The 15,155-nt window shown below is 38.5% G+C and overlaps 1 protein-coding gene across 3 annotated transcripts in view; it reads left to right on the forward strand.

Annotated features, from left to right (window-relative positions):
- Positions 1 to 15,155, forward strand: part of Crppa (CDP-L-ribitol pyrophosphorylase A) — a 277,017-nt gene that overhangs the window by 150,953 nt on the left and 110,909 nt on the right. For all 3 annotated transcript variants that reach the window (XM_087554170.1, XM_087554169.1, NM_001008386.1), the window contains 1 exon segment: positions 3,384 to 3,515. In XM_087554170.1, the coding sequence (XP_087410296.1) occupies positions 3,384 to 3,515 (132 nt within the window).

Raw genomic sequence — 15,155 nt, forward strand, 5'->3', positions numbered from 1 at the left:
TCATCCTTAAAAATATTTAAATCAAAAGAAAATTTGAAATTCTGGGTAGTTAACATTTTCATTAAATTTTTTATTTACTGTTTCTTGTTGGAAGCCATTATTTTCCCAGTCTCCTAGGCTTGGTGGTGGCTTGGGAAGATTTACAAAGGCAGTTGGTAAGCATTTGATCTCGGTTTCCTTCATAGCTCATACCTTAATTTGTACTGATTTATCAAAGTTTTGTCTTGTCTTCATGAAGACATTGAGACTCGCTCTCAGTGAGTCAGTTCACTGTGAGGTGTTTGTCCTTTGTTTTTCTTTATTGTTTTTTGGAGTAAGTTCATCAAATTAAAATAATTTTTATTAATAGATTTCATATAGCTCTTAAATAGTTGAAGCAAGTTAAATGTTTTTGAAGATTTTATCTGATCCTGGAGATAAACCCTGCTTTGATCTGCTTAGAAGTTGGCCTCCTCCACCAGCTGTTGGATGTACCCCATGCACTCTTGAAAAGTCGTGTTTTGGCTATGCTGAACCTAATTTACCCATTTACTTTTTGTACACATGTGGATCATTTAATAGTATCTATTATGTCAAAATGACTGGTCTGAATCTGTTTTCTTCTAAGTCATTTATTTGATAATTACCAGTCCTTTTTTTCCCCCTGACCACCCTTCCTCAACATTTGCTGGCTTTGAGCAATGTGCTGTTTGGATACATTTAAGCTCCAGAAATTAAGTTTTGTCTTAGTCAAATAAACAGTGTCTTTCCTCTCGTACCACAAATCTTGACTTCTTTCTCTAGCTTTCCTGGAAAGGCAAACAATGGGATTAAGAGTGGCCAATTGGAGTTTTATTATACTTAATATTTAGTTCTGCTCCTCTAACAAATGTACCTGTCCTTAGAGATGAATGAAAATCCCATTTTTAAATGATTAAAAATTAATTGGAATTCATCTGGGGCCAGTGATATATTAGTAGGTCACTCAAGAAATTTAAAGCATGTGTGGGATTGAGTGTAGGGGACAGGAGGCACAGATGGGCTTGTGCAAACACTGGGATCCAGAGCCCTTGCCACCCATGGAGCTGTCCAAGGTTAAGTACATAAGCCATTTGCTAGTTCACTCATTAATTATGGGTGACATTTCAGCCAGCACAATTTTACAGTGTCCACATGATACTGGGACTTATGCCGATTTGAAAGCTAATTGTACTCTGAAGCCTTCTGCATCATACAGGAGTGGTCTTTTCAGCAAGCGGGTCTGTTTTAAGGCCTACAGTCTGTGACAGCACTATTGAAGCGCATTTTATATCCTTTAATCAACCCTCGAACTTTAAGTTCTATCCATGAATAAAATTTTTGCGATTGTCTGGAGTTTGGTTAATTAGCTTGCCTTTTCTTTGAAAGCCTATCACCAGCAATTCCAGTTCACTTAAATATTGCAAGCCCAAAGGAAGGAGATTTTGTAGAGATGGTTTGATCAGTGATATAAAAGAATCTCTTCAATTCATCCATTTTAAGATGGTTGGTGAGCCATGTTTTATAGGGCTTCTAAATGGGAACCAATATCTCTTGGTATAGGTAGTGGGCGGGCATTGAGGGCCTGCATACCAAACTCAAATTTACAGGCTACACTCCACTGGTGGAAAGTCTAGCCTTTACAGTACTTAGACACTTTGGGCCGTGTTACAGCTCACTACACTGGACTCATTTTTTACCATAAGCAGCATTACGTCATAGGACAATGGAAATCCTACCTTTATGAGTTGTCAGAGAAGTAGAGAAGAGCCGAAAGTTCCAAAGTCACATCCTCTCACCCTCTACTACTCAGCTGGATAGCTCATTGGAAAGCCTTTCTACTTTTAACTTTCTTGAAAAACATTTGCCTTTTTAAATTTTAGATTCTTTGGAGAATGTCATATTATTTATTTCTTTGGCATATAATTGTACTTATATCATTAAATTTTAAAAGGAAATAGCTATATGTACATGTTTTCTATTAACTATGTTTAATGACAAATCATTAAACATTGTTGTTGAACATCTATTGAACAAATACGTACTAACAATCATTGTATGAGTCTCTTTAAAATAACCATTATAGGACTTGGGACATAGCTCAAAAGTTGTATGCATGCTAGCCCTAGGCTTAATCTCTAGTAAAATACAAAGCTTTATATAGATATTTTTACCTGAAAAAATACATCATTAGGATGAAAAAATTCATTCCTTTATGCAATAGAAGGAACAGAATACAATATATGTTTCTTACGAAATGTATTTCCATTGGGAAGAGCAGGACAGAAGGGTTGTGTCCATTTAGGGGCATGAAGGGAATGTACACTTGAAATGTTTCTGGTTAGTAAGCATATGTAATAGGGAAATTCCTAATACTCAGGAAAAATTTTCAATTAGGTATTTCAGAAGGACACACATGTTTCTTAGTGGTCTTTGCACCATTTATACCAGTGCTTCTTAACGATCCTAAATGGAGCAACTCTGTAATACCATTCATGTTGTCATGACCCCAGCAATAAACTTATTTTATTGCTACTTCGTAACTGTAATCTCGCCACTGTAAGGCTTCATCATGTAAATGCCTGCGTTTTCCAATGGTCATAGGCAACCCTGAGAAAGAGACCTTCAACCCTTGCAGGGGTTACCACCCCCAAGTTGAGAACCATTGATTTATGTTTCCACTTAACAAATTATCTTGAAGGATCACTCTGAGATCCCTTAAAATTAATTAAATTTTAATTAAATTGTTTAAATTAGAATTTATTGATTATTTGGGAATTGGACACAATGTACCCCGATCACTCTTGCTTCCCATTCTTCCCAGGTCTACGCTTCAACCCTTGTACCCTCCCCACAAAAAAGAAAAAAAAACTGCTAAGTCTGGTTCATGTTACCAATATACTCATTAGAGCATGGTCAAATTCCCAGTGGACAACCCCCTTATGCCATATTTTCTTAAATACTGATATTGCTAAAAACGATGTCCCAGAGGGTTTATAATAAATATAGGTTATTATTTATTACACATGTCAGGTACTCCAAGATACTGTACACATTGGTTCCCTTGAATTTTATTAACCTTTAATTGTCTAAGAAATAATGAACCTTGTTATAGATTATGAGTTAAACTTAGTGGAATCATATTTTTATATAATTGGTATGATTTTCAACAGAACGGTAGCATAGTTTTCAATGCTGTATTTCCATTGAGTATTTACCACATATTTAAAAGGTAGGAGTGATTCACATGCTAGGTGTGTATTGCCCCAACAGCATTGGAAATTGTTAACATGTATCAACAAAATTAATAAATGTCGTGTTGACCTTTACTTCTCTCTTGTCACGAGGCAGGCTGAAGAGAACAGCGCTGTGCTTGCCTTTTTCAGGTGCATTGCTTTGATTTCACGGTAGTGCCGCTCGCTCAGAAGATGGAGAACCTGGTGTGGATCAGGGAATTAGCAAAGGAAGCAAAAGGAAGGAATGTTCTATTAAGTGGAGTCCTCCTAAATCACTCACAGGTATGTAATCCATTGATATTTGTAGAGTACATGTTTTCATACTTCTAATAGCAAGAAAGTGATTTCGATAAAGCAAATGGATGTTAATGGTGCAGAAAATGATGACTGGAAAATTATTCATCTGGGGCTCCTGAGAGGCTTCAGGAGAGAAAGCTTTTGTACTCCAGATTAAAAACCTGAGTTTGAATCCCCAAAACCTGGGTCGGAACTGATGCTGTAGAACTGCTCAGTAGCCATAGTGCTCTCAGAGAGGAGGAAGGCATGGAGAGACAGGACAGTCTACAGCAATGTTTAGGCCAGCTAGCCTGGCACACACAGTGATCGGACACAATGTCTCACACAAGGTAAATGGAAGGACTAACACTTGAAGTTGTCCTCAGATCACCACATGTGTGCCGCACTCAGGAGAACACGCATACACTCCCAGATATGCACACACATACACATGGATTTACTTATTTCTTCATGGGATATAATGTGTCTCACATATTACATAAATCAAATCAAATAAAAATTAAAAATGAAAACAAATGTTTTAGAGAAAAGATGGAAACACTGCATTCTAACCAGTTGTGGATCTCTGTAACAATATCCGTCAATTACAAATGGAGACTTTTTTACTGAGTGTGAGGGCTACACTTGTCTGCGGGAACAAGAGGGGAGCACTATTTACAGTACAGTTAGAGACTGTATTCATTTAGGAGAATGGCCACAGTAGGTTGTCTTCTAGGGTCTATGAGTACTCCAGACACAGAGATGTGACTCGATTTAGTGTCAGACATAAATTTCCTCCTGTTGAGCAGGCATTGGATCCAAACAGACAGCAGCCACAATTGATGTATCTATAGTTTAATTCCTATACCTAAGGCTCAAGGAAATCCTGGAAGATGGGAAAGAAAGATTCTAGGAGCCAGAGGACCGGGGTATCTGCTGCTAGATAGTGTCTTCTAGACATGGCAGGAAAGTTACACCCATGACATTTTAACAATATGGCTGCCTAAATGGGACGTGCATACTGGTAATAACAGTTGACATAGCAGCCTGATTGGTGGGGATTTCACAAGGTCCCACCCTTAGATGAAGAGTAATCATTGCCTGCTAAGAGAGGGAAAATCAGTTTTCTCCAGGTCCAAACTCCCTAATAGGTTATCTAATTATAAATAGCCCTAAACATACTTATACATGAACAACACTGAATGACCTCAGCAGGTTATGTCCTTGGTAGATTTTGTGTACTTGTTGGGCAGGTAAAAATATGGTGTTCATATATGAAATCCCACCTCCAGAAAATTAAGGAAACAAAACCCCAAAAGAAAGTAGTAAGCTGGCAAATATCAACTATTAGGTAGTTCACATAAGACTGCCAGATGCAGTAAACAAAAGCCCTTCAGATAAATGTGTAACTATGTTCCAAATTGGATTTAAACTTCAGATTTAACAGAGTTCTTCTATATTATGGGAAAGCCTATAGAATTATGTCCCATGCCCTGTGGCAAATCTGAGATTGCTTAATTTTACGTCATTTTCATAATATTGGTAATCAAGTGCTTTCTACCAGTACATGCAATTTAAACACTTAAAGTGAATGCCTGGCATCTAGAGTCTGAGAGAGCATAACACTTAACTAGAGAAAAGCATTTGTTAGTGTGTGAGGAGCAGCCAATTAGATAAGTGGAAGGCAAGATGCTTTGCTCCTAATCATTCTTTGTACAAAGGAATGGGATTTCAAACAACATTTAAATAATCTCGTAGAGAAGTTGAATTGCCTTTTTTGCAATACATAGCTGTCATTAGACCTCTAACTACTTTATAATTTTATCTTTGAGGTCTCATGGAGATGATTTAGTAAGTCTGACAGTTGCTTTTGCATGGTTTGGAATAAATTTGATTCATTACTGGCTTTCCAGGTACTCACAGATATTTGAACTTGCATATGGGTAGAACATAGAGCGGTGACTCATTCTTTAAAAGAGCTTGTAGAGATTCTGAGTTTGGGTTTCAACATCCATGTAATGCCAGCTCCAAGTGAACTGAAACTCTTTTCTGGTATGTGAACTCTTTTTCATGTATGTCCTGCATACATGTGTGCATGTACACACACTCCTACTTGTGTGCAAATGTAAAATATAAATATAAATCTTTTAAAGTATATGTGTGTGTGAGAGAGAGCAATCAGCAAAATAGTGCATTTTTACAAACAGTGACAATTTGTCAAATTACCTAAGGTATGTCATTAGCCTGCAGGTATGTGTTTTAAATAGGTAAATTTTAACTTAATATAATGATCATTAATAATACAGGCATGGTGGGGCATTTGCAACACTACATGGACGCGTGCAGTAAGAAGATAACTCGAGCTAAGAGTGACATTAGCTTTTCTGTACAAGTGAGTGAGTCTTGACAATAGAAAGACAATAGCCAACACTTCAATGTTCTTTAACTTCTATGTAGCTTTGCTTCTAAAATATGTAATCATGACCTCAGTTTAGTCCTTAAAAAGGTGATACATTCTAGTTTACATGGGATCCTGGAAATCCAAAACGTTGAAGCTGTAGAGGCTCTGAAAGTCAAACCATCCGAGGCATAAAGAGATAAATATTCTTGCTCAACGACAGAGAGCTGGTAGAATAGGAACTTAGGTCGATGTCCTTGGTTAGTAATATTTCCTCCTCAATTTACTGTAATGTTTGGTTATAGTATATAAATATGGTAGAAATTATAAATAAACCATTTCCATGTTTGTAACATGCAGTGTCATAGATGAATGCTAACACCACAGAGTGCAAATGTGAAATAAAACAAAGAGCATGTCCAATCTCTGGAAACTTAAAACTCCATGACTCACATGGACTGCGGCCAGCTTTACAGAGGAGAGTGGTGCTGTTAGGTAAAACTTTGGGTACCTTGTGTAATTATAATTCCTAAACCATGAATAGTGTTTGGTATTAAGTGTATCTCAAATTTGACATGGGTCACACATGCATTGTAAATTGCTTTTATGCAGTTTGAATTTAACTTTGTACCTTGTGACTTTTACCTGCTGAATCCAGCAGCCTTTATAGAGCATTCCACTACCCATCATGCTCTGCGTACTTATGTGGCGAGGTGTAAATAGGTGTCTCTGCATCTCTGTACCTGACAGAATTCCCTGGTGGGAAAGTGTGCTTAAGAGTCCACTGCTAGCCCTCAGACAGATCTCTGTGTCTCTGAGCTGAGACTCGCAAAGCCAGGTTTCCATAAGCTACCCAATGTGAAACAAAGAAAAGGGCTGTAAAGTCTCTCAGGGTACGTTGGTTGATTACTCCCTTTCATGATGTTGGCACACACTGGTAAGCCCATACATCACTTGGATGTCTGGAATATGACGATCAACACTTTGAAACACTGCGTTCAAAAAGAAAATCTTATTCTTAATTAGTGTTAGTCCAACTTTGCTATAGAAGTCACTGAGCTGTAAAATAAAATTCTACTAGAGGAATGCATTCAAATTATCTAAAAGTCTGTGTCTGATATAGTTATGAATTTATTAAGATATAATATTTAAGGCATGAATGTGTTTAGCCAATAACAGTTTTCAGACTTATTTTATTGATGTCTAAAATATGTTATAAGTGTTTCGTCATGTAAATATTTACAAGTATACATTCTCTATAATTTTTAAGTATGAACTATAATAAAACTTTTAAGGTTTATAAACTTTATAAAGTCCTGTAGTTTTCTACTGTGTTTATGACTTATTAAACATCAGATATTCAAGACTGAACACATATATGTTTTCATGGTTAAAGAGTTTTCAGAACATATGACTATTTTAATGGATCAATGTCTGTTTGGATCGGCACTAAAGAAGCAGCTATATAGAATTTGACAATGTATGTAAAGATTTAAAGGCTCAGATGCTATGTTTGTAAAACTTAGAATTTAGAACCATTGTGTGAAGCAAGCCATGGTAGAACTTGCCTATACTTTCAGTATTCGTGAGACAAGGCAGGAAGCTTATGAGTTTGAGACTAACCTGATGTAAATAATGAGGCCCTATCTCAACCAATCAAATAAGCCTCCAGACAGAGCCAAATGTATGCATGCAAAGATGGAGAACTGGAGAGTGTGCTGGCTTTGCCAGTGACACTGCAGGTCTCATTCTGATACATGTTAAATCTGAAACCCGAATCTAGTTGGCTTTTCTCTTTTCCATGTATTACGTATATTTTTATGGTACTATTTTTATTTAGTTCACTGATAAATTATGTCCTAGAGTATTATAGTTTACAGAGGCAATGTTAATCTCCTTTTAGGTATCAGAATAAATATAAAATAAAAAGCAACCAGAAGAGAGCTCAATTTAGCCAGAAAGAGATTATGACAACAGCAGCACTGATAAACGGGAACATGTCAACAGGGCGAGGTGCTGTAGAATTTAGTCTACAGATTTCTTTCTCTTTCTTCTTTTGTCTGTGGTTTTGTTTTTCTGAGACAGAGTTCCTTTGTGTATCCGGGACTTTCCTGGGACTCATTCTGTAGACCAGACTGGCCTTGAACTCACAGAGGTCTGGTTGCCTCTGCCTCTGGAGTACCGGGATTAAAGGTGTGCGCCTCCAGCACCAGGCCAGGTGCTCTCATTTTTATTTCTCCCTTACAGTCTTCTGGTGGTTTGGATCAGAGGCAATAGGAGTTTGGAAAGCAATGCTTGAGTTTCTTAGCACTTTTATAAGTGGGAACACTAGAAAGGACTCTGGCGGTTGGCAGAGACACAGAGGGCAACTCTGAAGACTGGAGTTTAGGCTCTGTCACATTGACTCTGTTTCTGAATTTCAACTTTTATGTTACTACAGATGGAAAGTCAGGCAGTAAAAATGAAGTTAACAAAGCATTTCTGCGTGTTTTTGTTAAGTAATTATTTATGACTTATGAAAGTCATATAAATCCTCCAAAGCAAGATATGAAACTAAAAAGCAAAGCCTTGTATCAACATTAAATTAAATGATGTAAATAAGTCTTACATCTCTAATATACTGTATTTGGTGGGTTAAATGCTATCACGTTTTGTTGTCAACTTTGAAGGCCTTTATGTGCACTCTGAAGGGTATCTAGGAACATTCTGGATTCCGAATTTTTGTAATTATTGCAAGTCCCTTTGCTAGGAAATACATAAACAAGTCCAACATCTGCTTAAGATATCTTTGTGTCCGAAAACTGAATCTCTTTTCTATCCTGAATTTTATTTGGTATCACCCTTCATGAGCACAGGATTTTCACAGGATAGGTAGGTCGATGTAGTGAGAACGTTAGTTTCTTTAAATACACAAATGTTATAGGAATATGGTCTTGCTTTAATCCCAGGTGTGGGATATGGAGCTGCTTCAGATTGTCCACAGTGGCTATGATTGCCACACGCTCCAGCAGGAGGGGTGATTTGCCAGATTTATGAGTGTATGATGTTTGGAATTCTGGGGACTCTTGAGACAGTATAAAAATGCCAGAGCCCCAAGAGTGGTGGCAGCTGCCGCCCCTGCTCCTGTAGCTACTGGTTGCGGGTTGCTGGTGACTGTTGAAGAGATACTGACAGTGAAGATCAAACTTGCCCTAAGGAACTCGACACTCTTGGGCAACAGGAAGTAGTCTGACAAGATGGATGCTCCCTTTCTCTTCTCCTCTAGCCTTCTTTTATTCCTACTGAGTGTTGGGGGCTTGAAAGGTATAAGGGTAGGGAAGGATGGTAGAAGGGAACCCTGAAGTAGCCAAAAGTTTGTCTATAGGTATTGTATGCTGCTAAACATTAAAGAAAGAAGCAAAGGGATGAACAAACGAAAACATAAAGCGAGATTGGAGGAGGTTAGCCTTGGTTTCCATCAGCACGCAGTTTTTTTTTTTATTTTTTTTATTTTTTATTTTATTAACTTGAGTATTTCTTATTTACATTTGAATGTTATTCCCTTTCCCGGTTTCCGGGCCAACATCCCCCTAATCCCTCTCCCCTCCCCTTTTTATGGGTGTTCCCCTCCCCATCCTCCCCCCATTGCTGCCCTCCCCCCAACAGTCTAGTTCACAAGGGGTTCAGTCTTAGCAGGACCCAGGGCTTCCCCTTCCACTGGTGCTCTTACTAGAATATTCATTGCTACTTATGAGGTCAGAGTCCAGGGTCAGTCCATGTATAGTCTTTAGGTAGTGGCTTAGTCCCTGGAAGCTCTGGTTGCTTGGCATTGTTGTACATATGGGGTCTCGAGCCCCTTCAAGCTCTTCCAGTCCTTTCTCTGATTCCTTCAACGGGGGTCCTATTCTCAGTTCAGTGGTTTGCTGCTGGCATTCGCCTGTGTATTTGCTGTATTCTGGCTGTGTCTCTCAGGAGCGATCTACATCCGGCTCCTGTCGGTCTGCACTTCTTTGCTTCATCCATCTTGTCTAATTGGGTGGCTCAGCATGCAGTTTTTAACTAGGGTAACTGAGTGAACATATGACTCTTTCTACAGCACTGATCATGCTCCCCCCCCCAATATGCAACACCAGCTCTGTTAGGAGAAACCTGCAAAGCTCTGTTCAAAATAATCAGGCCTCCCTCTCTCTCTCTCTCTCTCTCTCTCTCTCTCTCTCTCTCTCTCTCTCTGTCTTTTTTCTTTTCTGATGTGGGGTGTTTATGAGATAAAATGGTTTTCCCTAGCAATATTACTTGTTCTTTTACTGCTTAGAGCTAGTCACTTATGAAAATTATGAAGGTCATAAAAATAATATCTTCAAAATTGTCTAAGTTCGAAAACAAAATTATTTTTAAAGAGTTTATTTGGCTCGTTTGGTAAACTCTAAAAGTAGAAATACGATCATCTTATTGGGGTATATACAAATGAAATGCAGTGTTAGACAGGCTGATTTGTTATATATCTCTTTGTGGCAAAAGAAAACAAATTATGTCTGAAAATGGAAACTGTGTCCTTTCAGGAAGAACATTCTGGAAGATTCTTGAGCTAATTCTCCTGGAAACGCATTTCATTGTCATGCAGTGTCTAGAGGACTGAGAGCAGTTTTATCCAGTAGATCCTGGTGACCAGGTGTCCCTGGGTCTCTTTCAGGAGAGTCACTGCAGTGACCCTAGGCCCTCTCAGAAATGATCCCCTCTCAAACTCGGTGTTCACTGCATTCACTGTGGGCTGTTCCACTCGGTTTTTTCTTCTCACAGAAACTTCTCCACAGAAGCTCTTCCAACAGCAGAAGAAGCAAACACCCAATAAGACTAGAGCACTCTCCCTTAATAGCCAAGCAACAACTCCTCACTGCTTTAGTCTGTGGATCAGAGGCAAGTTCCCAGGCCCACCTCACTCTAGGAGGGCGTTAGAGCAGGCACAGATACTGGTTGTAGGCAGTTGTTGGATGTCATGTCAGATTCTGCCAACCACAATAGTAGTCAAGTGCTAACATAACAGATTGTATACTGAATTTATTGCTGACTGTCTCCATGTAAATTCGGGTATTTAAAAATGAAATAGGCCGTCACCCTCTCCTCCATTTTTGTCCCTGCATTGCTTTAGACAGGGACAATTCTGTGTTAAAATTTTTTAGATAGGTGGCCATCCATAGACTGCCCCACTGTGTGATCCATTCCATCCCCAGATGCCAAACCTTGACACTATTGTTGATGCCAAGATGTGTTTGCATCGAGGAGCCTGAGATTGCTATCATCTGAGAGGCCCTGCCGGCACCTGACTAAAACAGATGAAGATACTCACAGCCATTCATTGGACTGATCCCAGGGACCCCAGTGGAAGAGTTAGGGGAAGGGAGGAAGGAGCTGAAGGGGATTCCAACCTCATAGGAAGAACAATAGTATCAACTAATCAGACCCCAGGGACTAAACAACCAAAGAAAGAGTACACATGGACTGGTCCATGGCTCTGTTACATATATAGCAGTGGACTTTGCCTTATCTGGCATCAGCGGGAGGGGATTACTTGGTCCTGTGGAGACTTGATGCCCCAGAGAAGGGGGATGCTAGAGGGGTGAGGCAGGAGTGGGTGGTGGGTAGGGGAGTACCCTCTTAGAGGCAAAGGGGAGGGGTAGAAGGTGGGGGGCATTCGTAGAGGGGAGACCCGGAAAGAGATTAACAGTTGAAATGTAAGCAAATAAATGATTAGTAAATAAAAATGAAGCAGATCTTTAAGTATTTAAATATGGAAAGCATATTTAATATATACATGCATACACTTAAAATATATGCATAATTAAATCATATATGTGTTTTATCACTGGACATGTGAATATATTGGTAACAGCTAGGGAGGTACAATGGAATATAGAAAGCCAACAAAAGGGGAAACAGTTTTACAGTGTGTTTACAATTATTTTCAATTTATCTATGTCAGACATTAGAGTAGCATCATTATTTCATAATTTTATTTTGTACTGAGGGAACAAGTAAGTTGTATATGAGTTTTTTTTTTAAAGAGAGTAGTGAAAAGAGCACATTAAGCCAAAGTTTTGTTTTTGGTTTTCAACCATATGATGATTCTCCTCACTTTTTGTCTCAATTAGAAATAGCCGTGTCCTCTTAGATACGAAGTTTAAGTTAAACATGCTAATAAGAATAAACATTTTCAATGTAAGTCATGCATTCCACAGATCCTTCAAAGGCATTGTCAGCATTCCAGCTTCATGAGGTTCAACCCCAGGCTTTGCATTATTACTTTTCATTCAAATCTTTTCCTCCACCCCAAGTCTACTCACTCAGCCTACTTACTGATTTCCCCTGTTCTATCAAACTCTCTACTGTGCTGACACAAGGGTCAAGGTTCAGATTCAGTTGGTTCAGTTCTCCTGGAGCTCACAGCCTGGGAGATGAACAAACCTTGGAATTACAAGGATGTATGATTTAGCATAACCAACCAACTTGTACTTTATAAACACTCTCCCTCTCCCTATGCTGCTCCTCCTCCCTCCCTGTCACTCTCCTCTTCTCTGTGTTCCTTTTTCCCTTCCTCCTCACTCTCTCTTATCACATTTGAAAAGACTTAGCTGTACCCCATTTGGCAGACAAACTATGTTAGAAGAGTCGAAAAGGCCATGATAGTGTTCACTTGACTGCCAAGTCAACAAACCCTGTGCGTAGGAAGTGGGAGAATCCACACTGTATTTTTTCACATAGTAATACTAGACTTACGGGTTGGGTTAGAAATTATGAGAAAAATCACAGGAGCTTTCAGGGAGTAAGTAATAGTATAGGCCTGTAGTTCCACATCTTAGGAAACCGATGGGGAGAGTAACTTGAAATACCATAAAAATGTGAGGCAGTTCTATAATTCCATATATTATCTCAGATTTGTGGACCATAAATAGTTTGTTTTGCTCAACTCAATATGTTAAAAAACATTTCAGTATAGAAAAACAAATGTCACAAAATTCATGAAAATAGTGTTAAACGTGTACCTACTGGAGCTTCTTCGAATAGACAGGGTAAAATACCAATTTATCAAAATATGAAAATGTTCATTATTTTCCCATACCAAGCCATTTAAGAATTGATTTTAGAACATTATATCAATTTAGAATACATATATTTATAGGCAACTTTAATACTTCATTTAGATTCCTGGGGTCTGAATTATTACAAATTAAATCCTGTAATATGCTCGTGTGAGAAGGTTGAGATCGAGTACCTTAAAAAAATGTAAGCCAGAAAGTGTTAGGTCCCGGAGGCCTGAGAAAGTGTGTTCTGAAAATAGAGTTGTTCTAGAACTATCCACATAAGGAGATTTGCAAGTGACAGCTGAATATAGTCAGGGGAGACTTGTTTATGGAGTCACTAGAAGCAGACATTATCCAGAGTGATCTGACTTCCTAGAAACTAACCAATATATCCACTACCCTACTACTAATGTAAGTGAAAAGTTAAAAGGATGATTTAATTTACACTTTTATCAAACTCATGTCATCATGCTGCGATGGAAATATTATAAATAATAGGATAAAGACAAACTACATAAGCAGTCCATGGGAAAAATAGAGAGTTTACAAGTGTATGTGCTATTATTTCTGTTCAAGCAAATAAAGCGTGTTTTATTTATGGGAAAAAAAACCTGTTGACAGTAGTTTTGTGTAGAATTTCTTCAGGTACCAGTTGAGTGGAGACGCTGTCTTTCTCTATTTTAATTTTTGGAACACTAATCACCCAAACTGGAAGAACATCTGTATACAGAACTCTAAAGCCCTGGCATTTGAATGAATCAAGTGGAGCACATCACAGTAATTTGATTTTGATAGCCTTGGAAGGGTGGAAGAGACGAGTGACATTCTAAATCGAGGGCAGCAAGTCTTAGTACAAAGCCATATGGTGGGCTACTGACCATTAGATATTTGCTGTATATAACTCAGGCACAAAATAATTAATTTAAATAAAAGTCAATAATTTGTCTAAGCACAGTTTTCCAGGAATGATTTTGGAGGGATAGTATCATTTAGTCCTCTTGAATTTCATGTTTTTAGTCCCAGGCATTACTTTACAAAAGTTGATTGTCTGCATAACCAGATGTTGTGTTTGTCCGTCTCTCAGAATCTATTGCTAAGATTTCATTACATGCAGAAAGGTAAGCAATATCTCAGCCCCTCCTGGGGTCCTAGTGACAAATCAAGGAGGTACTATTCAGACAAAGTTCACTGGAGAACAGATGATGGGTAGTTACTGGTGAACGGGAGTTCTCCCAAAAGGGGTACTTTGGAAAGTTTTTACCTACAGGGATGATGACTTCCCCAAAGCTGCATAGATGAGGCCCTTTCCTCTAGTCTTCTCAGGCCTATATACTCCAGCTCCTCCTGAGTCCACTTGTAATATGGGTAGAGTTGCAGACAGCAGGTGACATGAAATGTTGACTGTTTTAATGACCCTCTTCACCCTCTCTAAGGGGATAGGGGGGTATCAATAGTCAACAAGCACAATTGAGATAATCTTTTCCACATGGGCACAACTGACTGCTTCAAGATGGTGGCTGCTTAGCCTGGGAGGATAGTCCTATCCTATAACTTCCTCTTGGCATTTCTGATAGGACCACAATGAAAACAGTGAGGCACATTCTTCCTGGAGATTCAGGGAGAAAGGAGCAATGTTTGTGGCAAGCTTGTGTATAGATAATGGTGACGTTTATTAGTTTTCCATCTATCTAATTACTCACCTCTGACAAGTGATGAGGAAATATATTTAATTGAGCTTCAATTTCCTCTTGCTGCATGGAGAATAATGACTATACACTGATGCTATTAGTATATGATTTGCTTGAATAAGAGACCATCAACAGTAACTCCTTTTATTTTCTTGTTCTTAATGGGCAGGAAAAACAGATTTTTTACAGAGACACCATTCATGATTGTTAATTTCTGCCATGTTTTATAATTTGTAGTCGCTATATCATTCTGACCCTGTCAGGAAGAACATAGAGAAGTAAGTTCAATAAGAGTTCTAAAAAATGGCCACCTTTTCAGTGAAACCTGCGTCATAATCTTTTTCATTTTACTATTTCTTTTACAAAATTATTTGTAATTTAGACTAACAAGAAGACAAATATTTCAAAGTATATATTCAGATACATAAGAAATGCAGCCTAAATGAATATCCTAGTAAGAGCACCAGTGGAAGGGGAAGCCCTGGGTCCTGCTAAGACTGAACCC

The sequence above is a fragment of the Rattus norvegicus genome, chromosome 6 (genome assembly GCF_021556685.1).
Source record: "Rattus norvegicus strain SHRSP/BbbUtx chromosome 6, alternate assembly SHRSP_T2T, whole genome shotgun sequence".
Classification (NCBI taxonomy): Eukaryota; Metazoa; Chordata; class Mammalia; order Rodentia; family Muridae; genus Rattus; species Rattus norvegicus.